General features: G+C 44.0%; 1 protein-coding gene across 1 annotated transcript; it reads left to right on the top strand.

The window, feature by feature from the left end:
* The first annotated feature begins 1,048 nt into the window (after positions 1-1,048).
* On the top strand, positions 1,049-16,294 carry LOC120041375 (transmembrane channel-like protein 7). Its single transcript, XM_038986326.1, has 16 exons — positions 1,049-1,342; positions 4,376-4,619; positions 4,870-5,018; positions 6,389-6,523; positions 6,623-6,675; positions 7,119-7,258; positions 10,833-10,980; positions 11,574-11,741; positions 12,103-12,254; positions 12,579-12,648; positions 12,769-12,866; positions 13,202-13,388; positions 13,519-13,649; positions 14,044-14,199; positions 14,424-14,502; positions 15,102-16,294. Exons 1-16 carry the CDS (start codon positions 1,294-1,296, stop codon positions 15,312-15,314), a joined length of 2,172 nt encoding a protein of 723 aa, XP_038842254.1. The 5' UTR covers positions 1,049-1,293; the 3' UTR covers positions 15,315-16,294.
* Positions 16,295-19,677: the final 3,383 nt, after the last annotated feature.

Raw genomic sequence — 19,677 nt, 5'->3', positions numbered from 1 at the left:
CAGCCCATAATGACTGAAACAGAGCAGTACCTTCTCCTCCACACAGCTATGCAGCCCATAATGACTGAAACAGAGCAGTACCTTCTCCTCCACACAGCTATGCAGCCCATAATGACTGAAACAGAGCAGTACCTTCTCCTCCACACAGCTATGCAGCCCATAATGGCTGAAACAGAGCAGTACCTTCTCCTCCACACAGCTATGCAGCCCATAATGACTGAAACAGAGCAGTACCTTCTCCTCCACACAGCTATGCAGCCCATAATGGCTGAAACAGAGCAGTACCTTCTCCTCCACACAGCTATGCAGCCCATAATGACTGAAAGAAGGTACTGCTCTGTTTCAGCCATTATGGGCTGCATAGCTGGGTGTTTTGCCCTACTCATAGGCAGGCCTGCAATCTGAAGGCCACATACAGTAATCCTATGTACGTGGCCGAGACTACCAAATATCACCATCTTGCATTTGCATCCCAGGCTGTCCAAGCCTGATATGAGGCGCTGGTATTTAAGGAGCTTTTCAGAAAAGTCCTGCTCGGTCTAATCTCTCCTGGATAGATTCTCATGGAGGAAATGACAAACTTTCACGAGTGAATTTGAGTTCTGGGTAACCAAGATTATGCTCCATGTAACAATCGAATGAGCAGCCCACTTCCAAAATCATCACCTCCCTCTGGCCTCCCCGCACAACGACAATATCTGGCTTATTCAGCATACAAGAAAACACATCATCAACACACACACACTCACACTCACACTCACACACACATAGACCAACTTACCTGCTCTGGACCCTCTCCATTCCGCTTCTCTTCGACCTAGTCCAGTCAGGTCTGTTAGCAGTGTGTATGTATGTAAGTGTGAATTTGTGTGTATGCGTGTGTGTGTGTCTTCGTTCTCAACAACAGACTCAATAACGCAACACCCATCTCTGTTTCCTGTCATGTGATTTCCTGAGACCTGAAGGCAGAAGCTGCAGCTTATCCACAGGTCTTAGATCAGTTCTAATGTAGTAACAAGTCAACCTATAGGGGAGGATGATGTATCTAAGGTAGAGAGGAGAGAGAAACACAGAGAGAGAGAGGGAGAGGAGGAAACAGAGAGGGGCTGATGCGAGGCTGATATTGGGTGGGGAGCGTGTGAATGTGTGTTTGAAGGGAGCTCTGAGTGAATGTGTGTACATCGTTTAGTGACGTTGTATGTGCGTGTGCGCATATGAGTGTGTGTGTGCGAGCATGTGTGTGTAAGATCAGGAAGCGGAACACAGTAGAGACCTAGAAGACCTTGAAGAAAGATGGAGGACAAAGAATGCAACAGCGGTGGCTTCATGAGGCTCGTATCAGGTAAATGTGTCTGTGTGTGTGTGTGTGTGTGTGTGTGTGTGTGTGTGTGTGTGTGTGTGTGTGTGTGTGTGTGTGTGTGTGTGTGTGTGTGTGTGTGGGCCACTTCCATCTTTTATGTGCTATCAGTTGATAGAACTAACTATCTAGCTGTTTAACGTCAGTTGATAGAACTAACTATCTAGCTGTTTAACGTCAGTTGTATGAAGATTTCATTAAAGACATAGTGTGACACAGTCAAGCCACTGATATCTGGCTTTTATGACATTTGATTTTGAATTTATAATAAACAGACTACAATGGAACGGTTTGTTTGTTATAATCAACAGCTGAATATGCAGCTTTAAACTTTCAGTTTTCAGAGATGTGTGCGTGCGTGTGCGTGCGTGTGTGTGTGTGTGTGTGTGTGTGTGTGTGTGTGTGTGTGTGTGTATCCGGCCCACTGAAGTACCCCCTCTCTCTCTGTGTGTGTGTGTGTGTGAGAGAGAGAGAGAGATAACCTTGTCTACTTCCTCTTGTTAGGCCAGTTGTTGTTTTGTTGGTTCGTTATTTAGATCAGCTCTGAAATTAGCATATAGAATGGAATTCTATCAAATAATATCACTTGCATCATTTTATTTATTTATTAATAACTTTTTTTCTGGTTGGAGGACTTGGTGGAAACATAAAAATTCAATACGTATAGTTATATAATATAGACTGAACAAAAATATAAACGCAACATGTTAATTAAGGTTTGGTCGCATTTTTCATGAGCTGAAATAAAAGTTCCATAATGCACAAAATGTTGTGCTCAAATTTGTTTACGTCCCTGTTAGTGAGCATTTCTCCTTTGCCAAGATAATCCATCCACCTGACAGGTCTGGCATATCAAGAAGCTGATTAAACAGCATGATCATTACACAGGTGCACCTTGTGCTGGGGTCAATAAAAGGCCACTCTAAATGTGCAGTTTTGTCATACAATGCAATAGATGTCTCAAGTTTTGAGGGAGTGTGCAATTGGCATTCTGACTGCAGGAATGTCCAACAGAGCTTTTGCCAGAGAATTTAATGTTAATTTCTCTATCATAAGCCACCTCCAACATAATTTTAGAGAATTTGGCAGTACATCCCAACCGGCCTCACAACCGCAGACCATGTGTAACCACGCCAGCCCAGGTCCTCCACATCTGGCTTCTTCACCTGCGAGATCGTCTCCATCCCTCTCTCTCTACCTCTTACTTCACCCTCACTCACTCTCGTCATCCCTTCATAGATGCTCTCCGCCCTCCTCCCTCTATCATCAACCTCTTATCCCCTCCATGGACAAGAGCTGTAACTCCATCCCTTCATAGATGCTCTCCTCCCTCCTCCCTCTATCATCAACCTCTTATCCCCTCCATGGACAAGAGCTGTAGCTCCATCCCCTCATAGATGCTCTCCTCCCTGCTCCCTCTATCATCAGCCTCTTATCCCCTCCATGGACAAGAGCTGTAGCTCCATCCCTTCATAGATGCTCTCCTCCCTGCTCCCTCTATCATCAACCTCTTATCCCCTCCATGGACAAGAACTGTAGCTCCATCCTTCCGTAGATGAGTCTCTCTCCCCCTTGCTCATTCTGTTTCATTTTTATAAAATTTTTGGGTACTTTTACCCCTTTTTCTCCCCATTTACGTGGTATCCAATTGGTAGTTACAGTCTTGTCCCATCGCTGCAACTCCCGTACGGACTCGGGAGAGGCAAAGGTTGAGAGCCATGCGTCCTCCAAAACACGACCCTGCCAAGCCACACTGCTCCCTTAACCCGAAAGCCAGCCGCACCAATGTGTCGGAAGAAACACCGTACAACTGGCGACCCCAGTCAGCGTGCAAGCGCCCGGCCCGCCAAAAGGAGTCGCTGTAGCGCGATGGGACAAGGACATCCCGGCTGGCCAAACCCTCCCCTAACCTGGACGACGCTGGGCCAATTATGTACCGCTTCATGGGTCTCCCGGGCGCGGCCGGCTGCGACACAGCCTGGGATCAAACCCGGGTCTGTAGTGACGCCTGTAGCACAGCGATGCAGTGCCTTAGACCGATGAGCCACCCCTCCCTGCTCATTCTGTCTCACTCTATCCATCCCTCTCTCCATCCCTCTCTCCATCTCTCTATCCATCATTTATCCATCATGTCATTTACAAAATAGCCTCCAACACTCTACTCAGCAAATTGGATGCAGTCTATCACAGTGCCATCCGTTTTGTCACCAAAGCCCCATATACTACCCATCAGTGCGACCTGTGTGCTCTCGTTGGCTGGTCCTCGCAACATATTCATCGCCAAACCCACTGGCTCCAGGTCATCTATAAGCCTTTGCTAGGTAAAGCCCTGCCTTATCTCAGCTTACTGGTCACCATAGCAACACCCACCCGTAGCATGCGCTCCAGCAGGTATATTTCACTGGTCACCCCCAAAGCCAACACCTCCTTTGGCCGCCTTTCCTTCCAGTTCTCTGCTGCCGATGACTGGAACAAATTGCAAAAATCACTGAAGTTGGAGACTTATATCTCCCTCACTAACTTCAAGCATCGGCTGTCAGAGCAGCTTACGGTGTAGCGGTACACAGCCCATCTGTAAATAGGCCATCCAACCAACTACCTACCTTATCCCCATATTTGTTTTTAGTGTTTTTTGCACTTTTGCACACCAGTATTTCTACTTGCACATCCTCATCTGCACATCTATCACTCCAGTGTTAATTGCTAAATTGTAATTACTTCACCACTATGGCCTATTTATTGCCTTACCTCCCTTATCTTACTTCATTTGCACACACTGTATACAGATTTTCTATTGTGGTTATTGACTGTACGCTTGTTTATCCCATGTGCAACTCTGTGTTGTTGTTTTTGTCGTACTGCTTTGCTTTATCTTGGCCAGGTCGCAGTTGTAAATGAGAACTTGTTCTCAACTGGCCTACCTGGTTAAATAAAGGTGTTATAAATAAATAAAAATAAAATATCTCTCCATCCCTCTCTCCATTCCTCTCTCCATTCCTCTCTCCATCCCCCCAATAGAGGAGAGCTGTAGCTCCACTGTGACAGACGAGTTGTGTGTCAACTACCAGACTGAGATCTTCAACCAGCTCCCCAGCTCTCTGGCCCGACGACGGACCCACCATCACCACCAGGACAGGGGGACCACAGAGACATCGCACCCAGTAGAGAAGCACCCTGGACTGGCAGGAGAAGCCAGAGACAGGGCCCTTACTCAGCCGATCAGGAGCCTGCCGGTCTGTATGCAGAGGAAGAGAGAGGCAAGGTGAGGGATCGAGAGGTTGTTTCGCACACACATACAAATATTCACCAAACTGTTGCAAGAATAAGGGTCACGGAGGCAGTGTTGCAAGTTGCTTTGCCATTCTCTGTTTCAGTGTTTATGTTATCATATAAGGTAGAGAGAGAGTTGGGTGTGTGTGGATATGGATGTGTGTGACGCAGCTGTATAATGATACAAGATATAAGATTTTTTTAAATACTTGCTTGTAAGAGGTGTGTCATCTGTCAATCAGGGACCTGAGGCACCTGCAGACGCGTACTGTTGGCCGATGGGAGTCATGGAAACGGAACCAGAGCATAAACAGGAAGAGGCTCGGGGAGCAGGTGGGCGGGGCAATGTCAAGGCTTTTGCCATGGAGCAGCACCTTCCACACCATTGAAGGTGAGAGGGAGAGGGATTGAGAGTGGGAGTGGGAGTGCGTGTGTGTGTGTGTGTTGCCCAACCCCACCTCAAACTTGTATATCAAACAGACCATTTAAAAAATGCTTGCTATTTCCTCATAAAACATGATGTTATCTCCCTGAGGACGATGAGCTGGCCAATCAGCGGTCTACTTGCATGAATAATTGTTTTATGACCAGTATACGCCCACACCATTCAGACACAGAAAATCTGCTTTTTAACACACATAATTACCTTGTTTGGGAAGGACAACTATTTCACTCATATTGTAAGTAATTATAGGTCATATTTCACAGAAATGTGGAAACACTGGACAGTTACTTTACGGCGTGTAAATACTGAGGCACATTCAGCATGGCACAACGTTTTGAAGTGTTCAGAAAGAAATATGTTACGTAGAACTAACATGCAACGTTGGACAGCGTTTGGCATCTGAACACTCCAAAACGTTGTGCCATGTGTGGGCGTATACCGGTAATATATACCTGCTTCACCACCACCACCTGTCTCTCTCTCCCCTCCAGGTAGATTCGGTGTAGGCGTATACCGGTAATATATACCTGCTTCACCACCACCACCTGTCTCTCTCTCCCCTCCAGGTAGATTCGGTGTAGGCGTATACCGGTAATATATACCTGCTTCACCACCACCACCTGTCTCTCTCTCCCCTCCAGGTAGATTCGGTGTAGGCGTATACCGGTAATATATACCTGCTTCACCACCACCACCTGTCTCTCTCTCCCCTCCAGGTAGATTCGGTGTAGGCGTATACCGGTAATATATACCTGCTTCACCACCACCACCTGTCTCTCTCTCCCCTCCAGGTAGATTCGGTGTAGGCGTATACCGGTAATATATACCTGCTTCACCACCACCACCTGTTTCTCTCTCCCCTCCAGGTAGATTCGGTGTAGGCGTATACCGGTAATATATACCTGCTTCACCACCACCACCTGTCTCTCTCTCCCCTCCAGGTAGATTCGGTGTAGGCGTATACCGGTAATATATACCTGCTTCACCACCACCACCTGTCTCTCTCTCCCCTCCAGGTAGATTCGGTGTAGGCGTATACCGGTAATATATACCTGCTTCACCACCACCACCTGTCTCTCTCTCCCCTCCAGGTAGATTCGGTGTAGGCGTATACCGGTAATATATACCTGCTTCACCACCACCACCTGTCTCTCTCTCCCCTCCAGGTAGATTCGGTGTAGGCGTATACCGGTAATATATACCTGCTTCACCACCACCACCTGTCTCTCTCTCCCCTCCAGGTAGATTCGGTGTAGGCGTATACCGGTAATATATACCTGCTTCACCACCACCACCTGTCTCTCTCTCCCCTCCAGGTAGATTCGGTGTAGGCGTGAAGGCTTATTTTGTCTTCCTGAGATATTTGCTTTACCTGAACCTGCTCCTGTGTCTGGTCATCGGAGGGACTATACTCACACCCACAGTAGTCTATGACAGCGATGGTGACAGAGGTGTGTGGGTAATATATTCTTATAACGTGCCGGATGTATGCGTTGTTGTGGCAAAATGTCATATACTTAGTTGACAGTTGCTCTGTGATGTGGTTGCAGGACTACTGAGGTTTGAGGGCAATGACTCGGTTTTGGACTTCTTCGTTGGTTCGGTGAGTGTGTGTGTGTGTGTCTGTGTATTTGTGTACAGCAGTGGAGGCTGCTGAGGGGAGGATGGCTCAAGCATTTCGCTACACTTGCATTAGCATCTGCTAACCATGTGTATGTGACAAATAAAATAAGATATAGATTTTTGGGGATTTTTTTATTTTTCCATGGTAATGGCTGGAACGGAGTAAATGGAATGGCATGAAACCATGTGTTTGATGTATTTGATACTAGTTCTGCTCCAGTCATTACCATGACACCATGTGTTTGATGTATTTGATACCATTCCATCTTTCACTCCAGTCATTACCACGAGCCTGTCATCCCCAATTAAGGTGCCACCAACCTCCTGTGGAGTACAGTGTGTGTGATTTAACCCTCTTTCTCCCTCTCTCTCCTCTCTCTTCCTCTTGATCACCCTCCTTCCTCTCTTCCCTCCCTCCTCCAGGGTTTTCTAGAACGTTCTCCAGTATTCTATGGGTTCTATGCACGTAGTTCTCTAGACCTGCTGTGTCTGAACACGCCCCTCCTCTTCCTCCTCGGAACCCTCACCGTCCTCATCCTCAGTCTGGTCATGGTGGTCCGCAGGTCAGACACACACACACATATGTTGTTTTACTATCCTTGTGGGAACCAAACAATTGATTCCCATTCAAAATCCTATTTTCCCTGACCTCTAACCTAATCCTTAACCCTAACAGTAACCCTAACCTTAACCATAAACCCTTAACCCTAACCATAACCCATAATTCCACTAACGGTCCATATGTAGCCAAACGTAGCTGCTGCTCATGTTGGTAACTGTACTGATGGCGCAAAAGCCATGACACGGAGATATAGTGGAGTGGTAACGCACGTGCAAGCAGTTGCTCCCGATGCCACTTGGGTACACTGCAGCATCCACCGAGAGGCTCTTGCTGCCAAGGGAATGCCTGACAGCTTGAAAGACGTTTTGGACACTACAGTGAAAATGGTTACATTTGTTAATTAATAAATCCTCTTATGGATCTCTACAGATCGGTGTCCCACCCACGGGACGGTTGAGCTAATGTGCGCTAATGCGATTAGCATGAGGTTGTAAGTAGCAAGAAAAAAATCCAGGACATAGACATATCTGATATTGGCAGAAAGCTTACATTCTTGTTAATCTAATTGCAATGTCCAATTTACAGTAGCTATTACATTGAAAGAAAACCATGCTATTGTTTGAGGAGAGTGCACAGTTATGAACTTGAAAAGTTATTAATATTCCAATTAGGCACATTTGTGCAGTCTTGATACAACATTTTGAACAAAAATTCAATGGTTCATTGGATCAGTCTAAAACTTTGCACATACACTGCTGCCATCTAGTGGCCATAATCTAAATTGCACCTGGGCAGGAATAATACATTATGGCCTTTCTCTTGCATTTCAAAGATGATGGTACAAAAAAATTAGTTTTTTTTCTTTGTATTATCTTTTACCAGAGCTAATGTGTTATATTCTCCTACATTAATTTCACATTTCCACAAACTTCAAAGTGTTTCCTTTCAAATGGTATCAATAATATGCATATCCTTGCTTCAGGTCCTGAGCTACAGGCAGTTAGATTTGGGTATGTCATTGGGCCCCTGAACTCTCGTATTTTCTGCATTATGCAATGAAATGGGCAGCGACCATGTAACGCTTTTACAACATACAGAAGTGAGCTGGTTATCAAGGGGCAAAATATTGACACGTTTTTTTGAATTGAGAGACGAGTTTAAAGTTTTCTTTACTGATCATATTTTTCACTTGACTGACCGCTTGCATGATTAAGAGTTTCTCAAAAGACTGACCTATCTGGGTTAGGGATGGGCGGTATACCGTTTTTTGTGTTATATCGGTATTGATGCACAGACCGGTTTGGGTTTTTACTTTACCTTCTATACCGGTATTTGAATGTTTGGTTAGTTAAATGTGATACGCAGTGTGCAATGTCAAATTTTTATAGTTTACTTCGCTACTTAAGTAATCTCTCTCCACTCTCTCTATGCTGCTTTCCACACAATCCTAGCCACGCCCCCTGTCACTCAAGGAGCGCATTTGATGTTCCTCTACCACGAGACACTTGCGTTCTGTCTGGATGGTCAATGCAAGCAAACGCAACACTGTTGCTGACAACGATGCAGTTGTCACTTTGCTTCTTAATATACATCTACTAGAATTATATAATTACACTATTAGCTTGTGTTTCTTACATCTGCAAACAGCTAGTTTGTCTTTTCTTAGCATGTTGTTCATAAATCTTGTTAGCCGCTAATGCTAATCGCTAGCTAGCTAATAAATGTACTGAGTAAGAACAAGTGTAATTTGCTATACGGCCTGATAATACCAGTGATTGTGTAGACCTAAATCAGGATGTTGTTTGTGCAACAGTGTCTTCTAAATTAAAGAGGGAAACGCAAAGCAAGAATATGTTAGCTACATGAAGTAGCTACATGAAGTAGCTAAGAGAAAATATTCAATGTATCTAAAGATGAAACGCCTATCAACACATTAGTTCTTACCCTGTCACAATAACTCCTCCCTGGCATTTTAGTTCGTTGTTATGTCAAACAACACTATTAAAAGTGCCCACTATTATATTCTAACTATATAATTAGAATAGACATTATATTCCCATGATTCCAACAGTTAACCCAAGTGTTTTGCTCTAAATCCCAAGTCAAATTGCAACATTTGGTTAAAAATAAAGCCCAGATTACTTGCCCATCTTGTGCAGCCCTACGTGGCAGTGTGGAAATGATCTCAAATGTAGAAATTGATCAAAATGATGACTTTTGGGGGGTTGAAGTTGAATTGAACAGTATGAAGCAATCAGAATGGAGAAAGACCCATTGAAATCACTTAGAATGTATGCTTTGCCACCCTAGGGTCACGCACTACTCATAAGCAAATTTAGAACTTTTATTATTAAAAAACATAAAATACTGTCATACCGTCAATAAAAAAAAAAAAATACTGTGATATATTTTGGCCATATCGCCCAGCCCTAATCTGGGTATTGTTTTTTCTCGCTTGAATGGTCTGAATCTAGGATTACAGGGACTCTCCGCAACTATATTCAATGTGCGGGACAAAATTGAGGCTATGATTAAGAAGTTGGAGCTCTTCTCTGTCTGCATTAACAAGGAAAACACACAGATCTTTCCATCATTGTATGATTATTTTGTGTGCAATTGAACTCAAGCTTGGACAATGTCAAATGTGATATAGCGAAGCACCTGAGTGAGTTGGGTGCACAATTACTCAGGTACTTTCCCGAAACGGATGACACAAACAACAGGATTCCTTATCCCTTTACACCCTGCCTCCAGTCCACTTACCGATATCTGAACAACAGCCTCATCGAAATTGCAAATTGAATTTAATCAGAACCCACTGACAGATTTCTGGATTGGGCTGCGCTCAGAGTATCCTGCCTTGACAAATCGCTTTGTAAAGACACTGATGCCCTTTGCAACCACGTACCTATGTGAGAGTGGATTCTCGGCCCTCACTAGCATGAAAACTAAATACAGGCACAGACTGTGTGGAAAATGATATAAGACTGAGACTCTCCAATACAACCCATCATTGCAGAGTTATGTGCATCCTTTCAAGCACATCCTTCTCATTAACCTGTGGTGAGTTATTCACAATTTTCGATTAATTAAACAATAAGGTTTTATATGTAAAATGTTTAAATAAGGATCAAAATGATTGATTATAATTATTTGTGCCTTGGTCCTATAAGAGCTCTATGTCACTTCCCACGAGCCGGGTTGTGACAAACTCAGACTCACTCTTATGTTTAATAAATGTATCGTACAGTGTGTGTGTGGCAGGCTTACAATGATGGCAAAAAACATTTGAGAGTGTGCTGACCCTGGTGCTAGAGGGGGTACACCTGGAGGTTGAATGTTTGAAGGGGTACGGGACTATACAAAGTTTGGGAACCACTGCTTTAGCGCATGCCTAAACCAATCCAATGCTTTTACATTTGTAGGGAGTAGTGAACGAGTACACACTTCAGGAAGGAGAGATTATTGGGACGTAGCTAAGGATACGCTGTTAAAGATGTGTCCACAGTTACTGGCCAAAGTTGTAATATCTGCTTTATTAAAAACAATAACAATGTATCACCTCTTTTAAACAGGACGGTTGTAGGCTACAAGCACACGTGGTTGCTAGGCAACCACTACCACATCCACATGAGCTACAAGGTGTTCTGTGGGTGGGACTTCTGTATCCATGACCCCGAGGCCGCCGCCCTCAAACTCAACTTCATCAGGAACGAACTGAAGGTTAGGCATGGAAGTCTGTCTGCCCTTTTCAACTAACTCTCTCTCTCTCTCTCCATTATGATTGTTCTGCATTCGTTCCTCTGTCTCTCTCTTGTTCAAAAAGTGAGTTCACACAGAGCATCTCTTTCTTTCAGTTGTGCAATGGTCGGGGCTGGCAACTCTTTAATTTACAATACCTACAAAGGTTCTTCCTTTTCATTCTCTCTCCTTCTTTACCTTTATATTTGACACTCGTTCTCCTTTCTGTTCTATTCCTTTCTCTTTGTCCTCCTCCCTCCCTCCCTCCCTCCCTCCCTCCCTCCCTCCCTCCCTCCCTCCCTCCCTCCCTCCCTCCCTCCCTCCCTCCCTCCCTCCCTCCCTCCCTCCCTCTACCTGTCCTTCTCCATCTCCCCCTCCCTCCCTCTCCCACTCCCACTCCCTGTCCCTCTCCCTGTCCCTGTCCCTGTCCCTGTCCCTGTCCCTGTCCCTGTCCCTGTCCCTGTCCCTGTCCCTGTCCCTGTCCCTGTCCCTCTCCCCCTCCCTCTACCTGTCCTTCTCCATCTCCCCCTCCCCCTCCCTCTCCCTCTCCCTCTCCCTCTCCTCTCCCTCCCCAGTTATACTTAGAAGAGGAGAGGTTCCAGCAGCGTGAGGCCAGGAGGACGTTGGGTCAATGGGCACACCTCTACTCCCTGAGAGGGCTGCTCCACTTCCTGGTCCTGGTTCTACTGGGCGGAGCCTTCTGTCTCATCTACTATGCCACCATGGCCTCACAGGCTGAGAGGGTATGTGTGTATTAGTTAGTTATAGATTTAACCAGGCTGAGAGGGTATGTGTGTATTAGTTAGTTATAGATTTAACCAGGCTGAGAGGGTATGTGTGTATTAGTTAGTTATAGATTTAACCAGGCTGAGAGGGTATGTGTGTATTAGTTAGTTATAGATTTAACCAGGCTGAGAGGGTATGTGTGTATTAGTTAGTTATAGATTTAACCAGGCTGAGAGGGTATGTGTGTATTAGTTAGTTATAGATTTAACCAGGCCTCCCTCCCTCCTGCTCATCCTCCCACCCCTCCCCGTCTCTCTCCCCGTCCCTGTCCACGTCTACCTCCCCCTCCCCCTCCCCGTCTCTCTCCCCCTCTCTCAGAGTGGAGACTATTTGATCCTCCGGGTGCTTCTCCATTACCTTCCTCCCGTCGTCATCACCCTGGTCAACTTCTTCCTGCCTCACGTCTTCCGCCATATCGCTTTCTTAGAGGATTACTCCATCACCACCCAGGTCAATGCTACCCTCGTCAGGTAGGAGCATAAATGTCCAATCTTTATTGGTACACCATATCATCGTCCTCATCATCAACATCATCATCATCAATACAAAAATATTGATAACCACTGAAGTTCTCTCTTCATCATCTTAATTCTTCAACTTTCTCCTTCTCCTCTTCCTCCTCCTCCTGCTCTTCCTCTTCTTCCTCCTCCTCCTCCTCCTATTCCTCCTCCTCCTGCTCCTCCTCCTCCTCTTCCTGCTCCTCCTCCTCTTCCTGCTCCTCCTCCTCCTGCTCCTCCTCCTGCTCCTCCTCATCCTGCTCCTCCTGCTCCTCCTCCTCCTCTTCCTGCTCCCAGGAGTATCTTCCTGAAGTTGGCCAGTCTGGGGATGTATCTCTTCTTCCTCTTCAAAAACAGCCAACAGGAAGTGAGTCATAATGACTAACCATTGTTGACAACAGCAGATCATATTGACATATTGACAGACCTTTGGCACTAAATGGACTTTATCTACACTAAATGGACTTCATACTCTATGTGTCCTCAGTGTTGGGAGAATCAGTTTGGTAAAGAGATGTACAAGCTCTCTGTGTTCGATTTCCTCGCCTGTTTCTGCAACACCTTCTTCATCGCCTATCCTAGAAAGTAAGTTAGTATTCTGCTTTCTGAAGGAATATTTCTGATGAAAACTTATTTTGCCCAATGGAACAGAGCACTTGTGGAACCCTCGCTTTCACCTGTCCAATCATCTCTGATCAGTTCATACTGTAGACAATGTTGGGGGTTGTTCACCAACTGGGACTTGAAGCCGGGTCCAGCAACTGTCAACTCAACAACTTAGCTGTCGCATCAAGGGATCCAAACTTCTTGACAAGGTTGCCAGGTGTTGGGTTGCTACAATACTTTAACTATGTAACGTGTGTTTTGGATGTTTTCTAGCAGTATCCTTCATCTTGTCATCCCTTCATCCCTCCTCGCAGGTGGTTGGTGGACAGGTACCCATCGTCTTGGCTGGCGCGGTTGTCGGGGAAACAGCATTTCCTGATCCCGTTCAATGTTCTAGACCTGGTGTACAGTCAGACGGTCACCTGGGTAGGACTGTTCTACTGTCCCATGCTGCCATTTATAGAGACAGTCAAACTGACGGCCATCTTTTACATCAAGAAGGTGAGTGTTGTTGTTATTTACATAACTCTTTCTCTCAACAAACATCTCTCACTGTTTCATTTCTCACTTCTGCCTTGCTCTCTCTCCCTCCCTTTCTCTCCCCCCCCCACCCCCCCCCACTCCCTCCCAGTTGACAGTTCTCCAGTGCTGTGTTCCGGCCCAGAGAATGTTCCGTGCCTCCAGTTCTTCAGTTCTGTTCCACTTCATGTTACTACTGGGTCTCATCATGGCAGTCATCACCCTCGGAAGTAACCTACACCAGTAAGACCTCCCTCCTCTCTTTCTCTTCTCTTTCACTCCTGTTTCACTCCTGTTTCACTCTACTAGAATCACCCTCCAACAGTAAGACCTCCCTCCTCTCTTTCTCTTCTCTTTCACTCCTGTTTCACTCCTGTTTCACTCTACTAGAATCACCCTCCAACAGTAAGACCTCCCTCCTCTCTTTCTCTTCTCTTTCACTCCTGTTTCACCTCTGTTTCACTCCTGTTTCACTCTACTAGAATCACCCTCCAACAGTAATTATGAAAGAAATGGAAACAGATCATAAATGACTCCTCTGGTTCCTTGAGTCTGATTCCTCTCAAGGTTTCTTCCTATCCGCAAAGCACTGTACTTGTTCTCTCCTCTATTTCCCCCTTGCCCCCCCCCTCCCCAGGTTCGAACCTTCCTCCAGCTGTGGGCCGTTCGTGGGCAGCGCTACAGTGTTTAATGTAACAGCTGTGTGTGTGGATAGTCTACCAGGACCGGCCCAGTCCACCCTGAGATACCTGTCCTCAGAGGCCTTCGTTCTGCCGCTGATACTGGCGCAGATGTAGGTGATATAGATCATATACACATACACACACACATACACACACACCGGCCTGCCACCCACTGCTACTGGCTCAGAGGTGCAATAGGTGAAATAGAACCTGACTCCTCTCATAGATACTGTTTCTTACAGATCATAGAAATAGAATGAATAGAACATGACACGTTCTTGTTGCCATGGATGTAAATGTTACAGATCGTATATCATCTTACCATTTTCCCCAGTGTTGTCCTGACCTCCTTTGAGTCGCGGAGGAGAGCCAATGGAAAAGCCATCGAGAGACTGAAGGACATGCTGGTGATGGTAGGTTACCTACTGATAACAGTATTAGTTAAGCCTAACCCAGCTGCTGAAGATAGGTTTGTGTCTTCATAGTAAGAAAGTTCAAATAGTGCAATACATTCATTCTCTCTTTCTCTCTCTCTCTCTCTCTCTCTCTCTCTCTCTCTGTCTCTCTCTCTCTTTCTCTCTCTGTCTGTCTGTCTGTCTTTCTCTCTCTCTCTGTCTGTCTGTCTGTCTGTCTGTCTGTCTGTCTGTCTGTCTGTCTGTCTGTCTGTCTGTCTGTCTGTCTGTCTGTCTGTCTGTCTGTCTGTCTGTCTGTCTGTCTGTCTGTCTGTCTGTCTGTCTGTCTGTCTGTCTGTCTGTCTGTCTGTCTGTCTGTCTGTCTGTCTGTCTGTCTCTCTCTCTCTCTGTCTCTCTTTCTCTCTCTCTGTCTCTCTTTCTCTCTCTCTCTCTTTCTCTCTCTCTCTGTCTCTTTTTCTCTCTCTCTCTCTCTCTCTCTCTCTCTCTCTCTCTTTTTCTCTTTCTCTCTCTCTCTCTTTCTCTCTCTCTCTCTCTCTCTTTCTTTCTCTCTCTGTCTCTCTCTCTCTCTCTCTCTTTCTTTCTCTGTTTTGCTCCCCCAGAGCACCTCAGATAAGCATTTTCTGCTGAAGCAGCACACTCTCTCACTCAGACGCAGGAAGAAAACCTTCAAGGCCCCCACCACTGTTTCAGGCACTAGAGAGGGCAGCCCTACCACCATGAAAGACCCCTCAGCAGGCATCGGAGAGGGCAGCCATATTGCTCAACTGAAGGACCCCTCTGCACAGCCTACAGGCGATGACAGCCCATCATAAAGATAGATAGAGGACTCTAGTGCCCAAAAGCCAGTTTTAGCATGTGCAGCGACATTCGGGACTTTCACCATTCTGAAGTAGTCAACTGAGTGGAACTACCTATGGTATAAGGAAGTATCACATGATTCCATCCAGGTCATCAGGAGGGTTCAACCAAAGAATTATACTCGTGAGGAAACATTCCATAACTGCAGGTAGCTGTAAATTGACAACCTTGGCTTTATACCTGTTCAAACGACACACTCTAGGTGGCAGTATGCACCCTTTCAGTTTGTTTACCAACTCATAGAAGTAGTAGAAGAAGAAAATTAACTACTTCGAAATGAAGATTGCCTCAATGGCGCTTCCCATGCTCCCACAGACGCCCTATTGTGACAGATACAATGTTGTGTTCTCTAACTATCTCTATGCAGCCCATAGAGTTAGAAACCCACCACCTATCATTGTGCCAAATGCACCCTCTATCCAACTCTATGGAGCAGACATAGCCAAATGGCACCCTATTCCATATTTAGCGCACAAAAGTAGTAGTAGATGTGACCTTTGAGCTTTTTGTCACTCCCTAACATTCAGGGTTTATTGCTCTGGGCTGTACCTAAATGTCATATACAATATTAAGAATAACAAGAGTAAAGTTACAGTACTAGTGTTACTGTACTGATGTGTTTAGTAGCTGTGATGAGGTTGTGAAAGCTTAACTCTCAGGTATGTTGTATCATTGGGGATGATGTTGCTATATAGGCTGTACCTGTAAACAGTGTTAAGGACAGAGTACTACTAATGTGTACTGTTAGAATTCTGATGTGTTTAATGGTTTTAAATATACATGTAAAAGCTCTTACTATGAAATAGATGTTGTTTCTGCACCAGCTTGAGTTTTTTTATTAATACATGTTTTATATTTGATCAAATACTGTTTTTAAATGTGAACTTCTATGAATGAAGGTATAAAAGAGCTTGTATTAAAAGTCTGTGTTGTTATGTCACTGTTCTGTTGTTGTTTTCTCAAAACCCTGGTTCCTTGTGTCATCCATTCATAACTTAACCTTGTCTGTGAATTTAGCCTGTTAAGTTGTAGTAGGTTAGTAGTCAGTGTTGTCTAGATGGACAGTATAGTTGTAGTAGGTTAGTAGTCACAGTGTTGTCTAGATGACAGTATAGTTGTAGTAGGTTAGTAGTCAGTGTTGTCTAGATGACAGTATAGTTGTAGTAGGTTAGTAGTCACAGTGTTGTCTAGATGACAGTATAGTTGTAGTAGGTTAGTAGTCACAGTGTTGTCTAGATGACAGTATAGTTGTAGTAGGTTAGTAGTCAGTGTTGTCTAGATGGACAGTATAGTTGTAGTAGGTTAGTAGTCACAGTGTTGTCTAGATGACAGTATAGTTGTAGTAGGTTAGTAGTCAGTGTTGTCTAGATGACAGTATAGTTGTAGTAGGTTAGTAGTCACAGTGTTGTCTAGATGACAGTATAGTTGTAGTAGGTTAGTAGTCACAGTGTTGTCTAGATGACAGTATAGTTGTAGTAGGTTAGTAGTCAGTGTTGTCTAGATGGACAGTATAGTTGTAGTAGGTTAGTAGTCACAGTGTTGTCTAGATGACAGTATAGTTGTAGTAGGTTAGTAGTCAGTGTTGTCTAGATGACAGTATAGTTGTAGTAGGTTAGTAGTCACAGTGTTGTCTAGATGACAGTATAGTTGTAGTAGGTTAGTAGTCAGTGTTGTCTAGATGACAGTATAGTTGTAGTAGGTTAGTAGTCATAGTGTTGTCTAGGTGACAGTATAGTTGTAGTAGGTTAGTAGTCACAGTGTTGTCTAGGTGACAGTATAGTTGTAGTAGGTTAGTAGTCAGTGTTGTCTAGATGACAGTATAGTTGTAGTAGGTTAGTAGTCATAGTGTCTAGATGACAGTATAGTTGTAGTAGGTTAGTAGTCACAGTGTCTAGATGACAGTATAGTTGTAGTAGGTTAGTAGTCATAGTGTTGTCTAGGTGACAGTATAGTTGTAGTAGGTTAGTAGTCACAGTGTTGTCTAGGTGACAGTATAGTTGTAGTAGGTTAGTAGTCAGTGTTGTCTAGATGACAGTATAGTTGTAGTAGGTTAGTAGTCATAGTGTTGTCTAGGTGACAGTATAGTTGTAGTAGGTTAGTAGTCACAGTGTTGTCTAGGTGACAGTATAGTTGTAGTAGGTTAGTAGTCAGTGTTGTCTAGATGACAGTATAGTTGTAGTAGGTTAGTAGTCATAGTGTCTAGATGACAGTATAGTTGTAGTAGGTTAGTAGTCACAGTGTCTAGATGACAGTATAGTTGTAGTAGGTTAGTAGTCATAGTGTTGTCTAGGTGACAGTATAGTTGTAGTAGGTTAGTAGTCACAGTGTTGTCTAGGTGACAGTATAGTTGTAGTAGGTTAGTAGTCAGTGTTGTCTAGATGACAGTATAGTTGTAGTAGGTTAGTAGTCATAGTGTTGTCTAGGTGACAGTATAGTTGTAGTAGGTTAGTAGTCACAGTGTTGTCTAGGTGACAGTATAGTTGTAGTAGGTTAGTAGTCAGTGTTGTCTAGATGACAGTATAGTTGTAGTAGGTTAGTAGTCATAGTGTCTAGATGACAGTATAGTTGTAGTAGGTTAGTAGTCACAGTGTCTAGATGACAGTATAGTTGTAGTAGGTTAGTAGTCATAGTGTTGTCTAGGTGACAGTATAGTTGTAGTAGGTTAGTAGTCACAGTGTTGTCTAGGTGACAGTATAGTTGTAGTAGGTTAGTAGTCAGTGTTGTCTAGATGACAGTATAGTTGTAGTAGGTTAGTAGTCAGTGTTGTCTAGATGACAGTATAGTTGTAGTAGGTTAGTAGTCATAGTGTCTAGATGACAGTATAGTTGTAGTAGGTTAGTAGTCAGTGTTGTCTAGATGACAGTATAGTTGTAGTAGGTTAGTAGTCATAGTGTTGTCTAGGTGACAGTATAGTTGTAGTAGGTTAGTAGTCACAGTGTTGTCTAGGTGACAGTATAGTTGTAGTAGGTTAGTAGTCAGTGTTGTCTAGATGACAGTATAGTTGTAGTAGGTTAGTAGTCAGTGTTGTCTAGATGACAGTATAGTTGTAGTAGGTTAGTAGTCATGGTGTTGTCTAGATGGACAGTATAGTTGTAGTAGGTTACTAGTCACAGTGTTGTCTAGGTGACAGTATAGTTGTAGTAGGTTAGTAGCCATAGTGTTGTCTAGATGACAGTATAGTTGTAGTAGGTTAGTAGTCACAGTGTTGTCTAGATGACAGTATAGTTGTAGTAGGTTAGTAGTCATAGTGTTGTCTAGGTGACAGTATAGTTGTAGTAGGTTAGTAGTCACAGTGTTGTCTAGATGACAGTATAGTTGTAGTAGGTTAGTAGTCATAGTGTCTAGATGACAGTATAGTTGTAGTAGGTTAGTAGTCAGTGTTGTCTAGATGGACAGTATAGTTGTAGTAGGTTAGTAGTCAGTGTTGTCTAGATGGACAGTATAGTTGTAGTAGGTTAGTAGTCATAGTGTCTAGATGACAGTATAGTTGTAGTAGGTTAGTAGTCAGTGTTGTCTAGATGACAGTATAGTTGTAGTAGGTTAGTAGTCATAGTGTTGTCTAGATGACAGTATAGTTGTAGTAGGTTAGTAGTCACAGTGTTGTCTAGATGGACAGTATAGTTGTAGTAGGTTAGTAGTCATAGTGTTGTCTAGATGGACAGTATAGTTGTAGTAGGTTAGTAGTCATAGTGTTGTCTAGATGACAGTATAGTTGTAGTAGGTTAGTAGTCATAGTGTTGTCTAGGTGACAGTATAGTTGTAGTAGGTTAGTAGTCACAGTGTTGTCTAGATGGACAGTATAGTTGTAGTAGGTTAGTAGTCATAGTGTTGTCTAGATGACAGTATAGTTGTAGTAGGTTAGTAGTCATAGTGTTGTCTAGATGGACAGTATAGTTGTAGTAGGTTAGTAGTCATAGTGTTGTCTAGATGACAGTATAGTTGTAGTAGGTTAGTAGTCACAGTGTCTAGATGACAGTATAGTTGTAGTAGGTTAGTAGTCAGTGTTGTCTAGATGACAGTATAGTTGTAGTAGGTTAGTAGTCATAGTGTTGTCTAGATGACAGTATAGTTGTAGTAGGTTAGTAGTCATAGTGTTGTCTAGATGACAGTATAGTTGTAGTAGGTTAGTAGTCATAGTGTTGTCTAGATGACAGTATAGTTGTAGTAGGTTAGTAGTCACAGTGTCTAGATGACAGTATAGTTGTAGTAGGTTAGTAGTCAGTGTGTTGTCTAGATGGACAGTATAGTTGTAGTAGGTTAGTAGTCAGTGTTGTCTAGATGACAGTATAGTTGTAGTAGGTTAGTAGTCACAGTGTT

This window comes from Salvelinus namaycush, unplaced genomic scaffold (genome assembly GCF_016432855.1).
Source record: "Salvelinus namaycush isolate Seneca unplaced genomic scaffold, SaNama_1.0 Scaffold454, whole genome shotgun sequence".
NCBI lineage: Eukaryota > Metazoa > Chordata > Actinopteri > Salmoniformes > Salmonidae > Salvelinus > Salvelinus namaycush.
Note: the sequence above shows the minus strand (reverse complement) of the source record. Positions and strands in the feature narration are given on the sequence as shown.

What these genes read in the sequence shown, in the direction of transcription:
- LOC120041375 (XM_038986326.1), top strand. Translation starts at nt 1,294, where the DNA reads ATGGAGGACAAAGAATGCAACAGCGGTGGCTTCATGAGGCTCGTATCA. An exon ending in TCATCAGGAACGAACTGAAG is followed by an intron (nt 10,981 to 11,573) that starts GTTAGGCATGGA and finishes CTCCCTCCCCAG; the next exon opens with TTATACTTAGAAGAGGAGAG. An exon ending in CTCGGAAGTAACCTACACCA is followed by an intron (nt 13,650 to 14,043) that starts GTAAGACCTCCC and finishes CCCCCTCCCCAG; the next exon opens with GTTCGAACCTTCCTCCAGCT.